This window comes from Argentina silus, assembly GCF_951799395.1.
Source record: "Argentina silus genome assembly, chromosome: 18".
NCBI classification, from domain to species: domain Eukaryota; kingdom Metazoa; phylum Chordata; class Actinopteri; order Argentiniformes; family Argentinidae; genus Argentina; species Argentina silus.
Window position 1 is genome coordinate 11,219,403 of NC_139672.1, and position 9,315 is coordinate 11,228,717.

The window sequence follows — 9,315 nt, forward strand, 5'->3', positions numbered from 1 at the left end:
CTTTTGGGTTACTAACAGGCACACACTATACCACTGAAACCAATCATGAAAAATACCTGAAATTAAAAACAACAACCAAAAAACACATACATGTAGGCATGAACACACACTCACTGACAAATAGCTTACAAATGCACAAATAGGCCCACATGCAGAGTCACCCAAGCACACAGAGACCTACAGGGCTAACAAGGAACATTTTACCATAGAGGCAGGACCAATAGTCAATGACACAGAGAGACTGGTTTCAATGACAGTGGCACATTTAATGTAACTCTTTATCTGTCAGGTAATTGCCTCAGAACTGATGTGCAGTCATGTTTTATTGGCTTTACACTGGAGATATTGCCACAAGCAAGTTCTACCTTGCAGCTGTGGGGAGTTGAGTTGGAGTAGCATTTGGATTAAGCTGTGGTTCAATAATTATGAAAGGAATTTGGCAAAGGGAATGACACAGATGGACTTTGTGCTGCCCCCTAAAGGAGAGGGTGATGATAGCAACAACATGGCCCTCTCTTTGGGACAGATTTACATTTACATTTACATCTAAAGTACGTAAATCATCTATACATCAGTCATAATGGCAGTCACAATGCTAGAAGTGCACAAATTTTTTTTTAAACATTTTTTAAGTCAACATTTGCCCTGAAGTACCCTAATTTTTTCCCCTAAACATAATAAAATACAGTATGTAGACAAAAATGGTGAATTAAAAGTTACGAGAAACAAAGAGACATAAAGGTAAAGAGGTAAACGAAGACCAACTCATGTTTATCTTTGTATTCGTTGTTTTATCCACTACTGGAAAACGCAGCACCTGGTGTGAACGCTCGGTCAATCTGCCCCATTAGTATCCAGTTGTGGAGAGAAACCAGGCACCCCCTTTTTTTTTTCACAGCAAAGTTGCCCATAATAACCATAAAACCTCTATTAAGACAGCATAGGACGTGAACTAATGGCAGTTTGGAATACTGAAACTAACAATTGCATGGCGTGCGATACATTCCAATTCTGTTGACTTGAACTTGACTTGTTGATGAATACTCCGAAATATTGTTTAAAGACGGGGTACAATAAAAAAATCAAACTATAGAGTTTTCTCCGTTATCGATTCGGTATGTCTGTACACAGTTCTGCGTTGTTTAACTCTCGCTAAATGGGGCTAAAGTTGAGCACGTTTCTGTGCTTCCATCTTAGCAACTGAAACGCCACGTCGTCATCATCACCTCATCGTCACAGTCTGAATGGTGATGGCTGATTCAGTTGAATTAGGTTTGTTAGTGTTGGGCTGGAACAAATGGCTGCTGTAATGCAGTGGTTCTCCAGGACCTGGGTTCATGACCCTGGCTGGGGTCATCATGGGTGTAGTCGTAATGTCCGCTTCACTTGCTGATTAAAAACAGACAGCTAAAAAAGGCTCGATTGAGTCTTTCAAGAAGGAAAAGAAACACATGACGCTGTCTTTGGAATTGGGAATAAACTGGGAATATTATAAAGTGATAAAGGGATGTGTGTATGTTTCCGAGTGCCCTTTATGCTAACAAAGCATGAGATCCAATGCAATGCTTGTCCAGCAATATAAACGGTTAGGGTGCTTGGGCTTGATTTAGGATGGAGTGACAGTTTATTGTCTCTCAGTGTACTAAGGGGCTATCAAACAACATACAAGACAGCCAAACCAATCAGTGTACTGTACTAAACCACAGGGGTGGAGTTCGGTGGTTCGGTTCGGTATTTCACCACGCCCCTAGACTCAAACTGTTTCTCCAGGGGAAAGGTCAGAAGGTCAGGAGTGAACGTACGGATCAGGCTGGTTTAATCAGGCTCATAAGTAGAGGGCCTAGGGGTCAATTTGGGAATAGGGGAAACAACAATCTCCTCTCCTCTCCTCTCCTCTCCTCTCCTCTCCTCTCCTCTCCTCTCCTCTGATCTAGGGGGTGGTTCTAGCCTTGCTTATATCCAGCAGTTTCTGCAGCAGGTCCACTTTGACGTGGTTCTCCAGGTCACGGCAGAGGCGCCCCACGGTGCACCCCACGCTGCCCTCCTTCATGCGCCAGCGCTCCACCATCTGGTACACCATCTCGGGCAGGCCGTCGCGGCCGTGGTCGTGGTTGATGGTGTCCACCTCCACGTCCGTCAGGCCCAAGCGGCGGGCGATTTGCTTCCAGTTGGCACCGATGTTTTTCCGGAGCAGGTCCAGGTGCTCTTCGGTGACCGCGTGGTCCTCTGGCCACGAAGGGAGAGGATAGAGAGAGGGAGAGAGAGAGAGTGGTGTAAAAACATTGCCGATCTTCTCTGAGGCATGGGGTGACGTATTGCCCTTCTTGCACGCGCCAAAAACACTGTTGTGCTAAAACGTGTACATTTCACCAGGATATCTCAAAACCTTTCTTTCAGAAATAGCCTACCTGAACTTGGTGATTGTTAAAATGCACTTTTGCAGTCAAAAGCTGTCATGACTTGTTTTGAACTGGTGATTGATGCCCCCCTCTATCTAAAATGTTACAGTTGCGTTATCCACTGCCTGTGTGATTTAAAAACGGGGGGGACTTCAGGCAACATATGGCTCTAGAAGTGGAGCTCACATAGGAAAACAGGAATCTGGGACGGGAAGTCATTAAAAGTGGCCTTACCACCTATACGTCACTATCAGGGCATTCTGCCAATCAGGAAGTACGACTGTTCCTCACCCCATAAAATACGGTTTTAAACATTATCCCTGACCCCTAATCCTAACCTTAACCTCATTTCAAACCTTACGCCTGACCCTAACCCCTTCATTAAGACGATTTCCTTGCTCATTCGTTTCACCAATAGACCGTTTCCGCATGGCCAGAGTGTGGGGATCTTACCATACTTTTGAATGGACTCTTTGAGGATGGAGGAGGGAGAGGTGTTGGAGAGAGATCTGGGGGTGCGGTGGAGGGGGTCGCCACCCCCGATGCTCAGCATGTTGTTGTGGCCTATCTGGACCGCACTAGCATTGGTGATGACAACACTCCCTATAAGACACAGATAGGCACACAGTCAAAGAGACAGACAGACACCCACACACACACACACACACACACACACACACACACACACACACACACACACACACACACACACACACACACACACACATGTTTTTCAACTCATCGGTCGTGGTTCTAGTTATCGTAGCATGACATTCTAAGTGATGCTACGATGCTATGCTTTGTTACCTGGTTCTTTCAACGGTCCGGCCATGCGGAGGCCGGCGCACATGTCCGGGGCAGTCGACTCTGGAACCGGGAACGCCGCGGGCCAGGACTGGAGGCGGTCGTACTGGTTGGAATGCTGGTGGTGCGATGGCTGGGAGTACTGGCCCAGCGAGGGGCTGCTGACCGACTCGGGGAGGCGGCCGGCTGACTGCCGGCCCCTGTAGCCTGGCACGGGAGCGGGAGGGGGAGTGGTTGCGGCAGCCAAGCCCATGCCCAGCCAGGAGCTGAGACGGGCATCCTCCTCGCTGCTCGGCTGGACGGGCTCCGCCTTGCTCCAGGACTGAACGGAGGAGGACGCGGGGCTGGGCCTGCCCCACGGCGGTAACCCGGCCCTGGAGTGGGCCGTGGGGTCCTCGGAGGTGAGGCGCTGCGGGGTGCTGCGGTGGGAGTAGTTGGTGTGGGGGGGGTAGTAGGAGTTAGGGCTGGAGTCAGGCTGGTCCAGGCGGACGTAGCTGCCATGTTTGTGGTACCGCAGCTCCTCGTCTAGTTTGTGCTCCAGGGGGTCTCCGGCCGGGGAGGAGGGAGGGATGCTGCGGCCCCTGGCGTCTGCCTGGATGACGGAGGAGGAGGAGGAGGAGGGCTCGCAGGGGAGGAAATGGTCATAGAGGTCCTCGATGCTGGCCTCGACGGGGACGCCGCCGCTGACCTCGGAGCTCACCAAGGGGGCCGGGGGGTCTGTAAGGGAGGGTGGGTGTCGGGGGGGGGGAGGGGAGAGCAAAGAAAGAGGACAGAAGGGAAAGGAAAAGACAGGGGAGAAGGGAAAAGAGGGAGGAAGGGAGGAGAGAAGGGAAAGGAAAGGACAGAGGGGAGAAGGGAAAAGAGGGAGGGAGGAGAGAAGAGGGAAAGGTGAGGGGAGGAGGGAAAGGGGAGAGGAGAGAGGAACAATAAAAAGAGAGAAGGTAGGGAAGAGGGGTGAGGATACAAGCATATACATTCTGTCTCCATTGTCTTTCTGTCGTGTCCTACAGTCTAGTCACTTTGTCTAAACGTCTGTCACAGCTTAGACATGACGTACCTATGTATGTATATGATACAGAAGACATACTTTATATCATTATAACTTGATGAAAACACTCACAGGGCTCCATTTTGCATGAGTGAAAATGGGCCAAAGTGTTAGCAACGGTTGCCGTCTTTACTGTCATATTTCCAAAAAAGCGAGACATACTGTCATCCAATGGGACTTCTGAATACTGCAGCTCGCGTTTGCATGACATGCAATGCCTTTGCTGGCTGTTTACTAAAATTTGGGGTAAAAACAATCACTGTTTTTTCTCAAAAACATTGTTTAAAGACGAGGTCAAATCAAAACTCATGCTGCGTAGAGTATACTTGAGTTGTATACTGTGTATTGCTGTTTGCTCAAGCAAATTGAAAGCCCAGAGAGTGTGTGAAGGGGAATAATAATGGGTCAAGTGGCAGGAAGGAGGTTCTAGAGCTGGATGGCTGGGTCAGGGTCATAGAGGGTACCCACTGTGCCCACCCCACTGTGCCCACCCCACTGAGCCCACTCCTGCATCCACCCCACTGTGCCCACCTGCTGCCAGGCTAGCAGGGAACATCGACATGGATTCAATCTTCTCCACGAGATCCTCCGGACCGTGGTACAAGTCCTACAATGTCAACGGAAGGTTGGAGTTCAAATACAATGTAAAAAAAAAGAAGAAAAAAAAAAAGGACATTGTACATCATGAAGCATCGTCAAATGATCCATCAACATCTTTTGAGGCTATCAGGTCGTGTAAAAAGATGAAACTTGCCCTGAGACCGAGAGAGTCCCTCTCCACACATGGCTCCAACTTCTCCTCGTAGACAGGCAGGAAGGAGTCATAGCTCTCTGGAAAGAGGGAGAGAAAGGGGGGAGGGAGAAAAATACAAATAAAACTACATTTTGTGGTGGTTGAGGTCTGGACTTTGCGAATTGTCCTGTGACAAATTACTTTGAAAAAAGGGTTATATGTAGCGCATGCATGCACACGCACACACGCACACACACACACACACACACACACACACACCTTGAAATGTTGGTCTCTGTGATGGCTCTTGACGCCAGCATCTTTTCATCAGCTCTGTGAACTCAGCAGGCGTCTCTTCAGGGATGAGACTCTCATCCGGACGGTCACCGTTACGGACACACGCGCAGATGTGGTCCTCACTCCTGGCATCTGAAAAAGTCCAATATCCCGTCAGTGTTATTCTGCACAATGCACGTTCACACACACTGCACCAAGTTCGATTTGATGAGAACCTATTGTGATAGGTTCAGGGCTAGCATTTCAGGGCTCAGGGCTTGCAATTAGCAATGCTTGTGGATGGGAACACAGCAACCATCACTCGCAGTATGATGACTTAAAAAGTGAAACAAAATCGTCCATTTCCACTGCTGTGTGCGTCTATTGCTTTACGTAGGATAGATCGATACATCTTTTATCGGACGACTTCCAAACCAAAAATTTGGACAAACCTTGCCAAGAGTGTGCAAAGCTGTCATCAAAGCAAAAGGTGGCTACTTTGAAGAATCGAAAATATAAAACATATTCTGGTTTGTTTAACACTTTTTTGTTTACTACATAATTCCATATGTGTTCCTTCATAGTTTTGATGTCTTCACTATCAATCTACAATGTAGAAAAGAATAAAAATAAAGAAAAACCATTGAATGAGACTGTGTGTCCAAACTTTTGACTGGTACTGTACGTAGAGAGTGCAACACACTCACTTTGGTAGGGCTCTTCTCCTCCCGTGAGGATAACCCAGACGACAATGGCAAAGCTGTAGACGTCCGACTTCTCTGTGGAGCACGTGTGAATGCTCTCCAGGTGTTCCGGGGCCATGTAGCACAGGGTACCAGCTGCTCTCACACCGACTGTGCGCCCCAGACGACTCTGCCTGCGAGACTCATCTTTAGTCAGTCTGCTCCACGTCTGACAGGTGGCCAGGCCTAAGTCTGCAATCTGGTACACGCAAATGTAGATTCATAAACGTACACCAAACACATTACATGACACACACACACACACACACACACACACACACACACACACACACACACACACACACACACACACACACACTCTTCTATGCATAAACAGTGGAATGCAGAGTAAATAATATCGTACCTTGATATGAAAGTCCTTGTCCACCAATATGTTTTCTGGCTTTAGATCTTTGTGTATGACCTTATTCTTTGTCAAGTACACCATTCCTTCCAGAATCTCCAATATGATCCTGCCCTTGATTGATATGGGCACATGAACCTGGGGGACAGAAGACCATGATTCACTAAACATACTGCACAGCACTGCACTGTACTGTACTAACACTGTTGTTTGAGGGGAGGAACCTCAGATCTTCTCCTCCATCCATCAATCAATCAATCAATCAATCTAGTCAAGAACTTCTGAGAATCACCCCTCCTGTGGTCTGGTCCAGCATGGCCCGCAGGTTGCCCTTGGGAATGAGCTCCATGACCAGAGAGTAGTCCCCGTCCTCCATGATTACCCCCAGTAGCTTGACCACACGTTCATGGGTCAGTTTGGTCATCAGACTGCCCTCCTCACGCAGGGACTGCTTACTGCCCCTGGGGAGACAACCAAACAAAACCCACATCGAACCAACAACAGGTCAGGACACTTTAGGGGCTTTACATACACCGACACACGCTTTACATGCATATTTTCCTTTACAGCGCTGTTACAGCAACTACGGTGGACGCTTAAACTTAGCCGACCCATTACAGCTCAACTTGGTTCAGCTTTGCAGTGTAAATTAGGGTTAGTAGGCTACACTCTTCACACTACAGGGTGGCACCAAGCTGGGCTGGGCTAACCTGGTTCTCTATCCACCATAGTTGCTGCAACAGAGCTGGGAAGAACCAGAGGACAGTGCGAAAATAAACTATCTAAGCCAGCACAGTACAGTTTGGGTCTGCCCTGTAGTGTGTAAAGCTGCTAGAAGAGACAGTTGAATAGTTGAATCTGGGATACCGGGCCACACTATGTGAAATAATGGAAGTCAGACAAACAAATTTAATCCAAACTGATGGGGTGCATGGAGGCTTATGTTATAAATGAATCTCCTGTCAGGAGATGTGCTGACACCCTTGTTTCTATAGAAAGGAGAAGTGTGGGCAAAATGGCACCACCAACAAATAAAGCCTCTTTTTCTGGTCTAAAATTAAGTGTCATTTTATGGTCTGATTTCGTGTCATTCTATTATTACGAGTAAATGATGATAAATGTGTAAGTTCTGTGCGTAAACGTCTGCTACGCTGCTACGCACAAAGTGTCTCCAAATCGAAATGACACATTGAGGTTGCTTTTGTACTACTCTGAAAAATGTTAGATGTCAAAACGTTTTGAAAGTCACATAAAACAAAATATCTTAAGTCATTTTGATCCAACAACTGCACTTGATGAAAAGAAAACAATTGACTTGAATGTCAAGGAAACTAAGAGCAGGTTTATGGGCGATGGATAGGATTCCGCGTGAGTATCGGGGAATCCCCTTCCCTACCCATTGGACTACTCACTCATTGCGCTGGGGTCCGGTGTACACCCTCTTCAGGACCACCTGACCCAGAGTTTTATGGTAGCACAGGTAAATTTCACCGAATCCGCCGTAGTCCAGCGGCTCCTTCTTGATAAGGTCGGCGGATTTCATATAAATGGACCCCGGTGCGGTGGCCATACCTTCTACACGGAGCATTCCCCCCCTACAGCGCTAGATGACACATTATGATACATTGTTATTAATCAATAATATAACAATATCTCAAATTATGTCCAAGTATCAAGTGTTGCGCTAGATGATGAAAGAGGAAGATGAGGTGAAAGGTGTTCTGTTCCTATGAATTGAAAAACAGAACCGAATCTGAAAGTGAAATTGACTGAAATGCCAAATGATAACTCTTAAGAACAACCTCAGCAAGTAAAGTTGTAAATGTCAACATAGGCGCAGACAATGAACATGAGTACCTTCCACAATAGATTCGTGGTAAAAAAAGAAAACGTAAACTGAGATAGAGATAAGATGAAGCAACTGTTAAAAATAGTTTAGAACTTACCTTTTCATTCCACTGGTGAGTTCCGGGAGTATCGTTACTGCTGCGAAGCGTACAGCCTTATGAGAAGGCCTGAAAAATCAAATACAGACCAGTACATATAATCGAGCAAAGAGTATTCGATATCTAACGATGAACATATGTGGCATAATAACACTCTGAGTTTAGGAAAACAGCTTTAAAAAAACACACATATGAAACTGGCTTTATGGAACGTGAGTGTTGCCACAGGTGACTTTGTCCTTGTTTCCTCCACATTAAACAAAGGAGAGGGCAGGGTACTACTGATTTACAGTGGGTTATTCCACTGGGACTGTAGAGATATTACTGTAGGTATCTGGTGTGAATATTAGGTTGCAATCTGAGTGAACAATCGGTATCTTGTCTGTTAACACATATCATACATGATTGTTTTTTGGGGACAAACCCCTTTATTGTGTTTAAATTATTCTACATGAAGTCAAAATAGTTATTTAGTTGATTAATTATCAATACATATCTTTATTTAGCAGTTTCCTACATGTCATTTGTTCATATATTATATGTTCAAATTACATATATGTCCAACAGGTATGGTAAAAGCCTATCCAGAAGAAAATCCTGTAAATAGATCACTGTCTCCACCTACTGGTGGAATTCAAACTCTCTCAATGAACATTCTCTCTTGAGAACAGGACTGTGATTGAGATCAGCTTTGATTTTCTCCTGATGGCAAAACATTTCTAGTGTCAACAACTCCTCACTAAAGGATAAGGTGTAACATAATTGTTGGTGTAACATAATTATTAACTTTCTGCCATATGATGAGAATGATTAGCATGTTTGAGAATGAGAATGATTAACACTGCAACATCACAACTTGGTCCTCCCAATAAGACAGTTAGGGTTCTTGTTCATAAGACAATTGTATTAGTACTTAACCTATCTGTGTCTATATGACAAGCAACTATCAGCTTCGCTTTACCTCTACAGCATGTACCAAACAGCTTTTGGGTCATTTCCTGT

The 9,315-nt window shown here is 46.0% G+C and overlaps 1 protein-coding gene across 1 annotated transcript; it reads right to left on the bottom strand.

Moving 5' to 3' along the window:
* Positions 1-422: 422 nt before the first annotated feature.
* On the bottom strand, positions 423-8,335 carry ripk1l (receptor (TNFRSF)-interacting serine-threonine kinase 1, like). The gene is made up of 11 exons (XM_083689662.1): positions 8,314-8,335; positions 7,780-7,970; positions 6,660-6,828; positions 6,368-6,505; positions 5,968-6,202; positions 5,264-5,413; positions 5,006-5,082; positions 4,783-4,858; positions 3,207-3,920; positions 2,853-3,002; positions 423-2,226 (listed from the first exon to the last, which is right to left on the bottom strand). Exons 2-11 carry the CDS (start codon positions 7,953-7,955, stop codon positions 1,931-1,933), a joined length of 2,181 nt encoding a protein of 726 aa, XP_083545788.1. The 5' UTR covers positions 7,956-7,970; positions 8,314-8,335; the 3' UTR covers positions 423-1,930.
* Between the last annotated feature and the right edge of the window lie 980 nt (positions 8,336-9,315).

Coding starts and splice junctions, on each gene's coding strand:
- ripk1l (XM_083689662.1), bottom strand. CDS start 7,955: ATGCTCCGTGTAGAAGGTATGGCCACCGCACCGGGGTCCATTTATATG. Junction 6,829..7,779: donor ACCGGACCCCAGCGCAATGA/GTGAGTAGTCCA, acceptor TTGTCTCCCCAG/GGGCAGTAAGCAGTCCCTGC. Junction 3,003..3,206: donor CGGACCGTTGAAAGAACCAG/GTAACAAAGCAT, acceptor TGTGTCTTATAG/GGAGTGTTGTCATCACCAAT.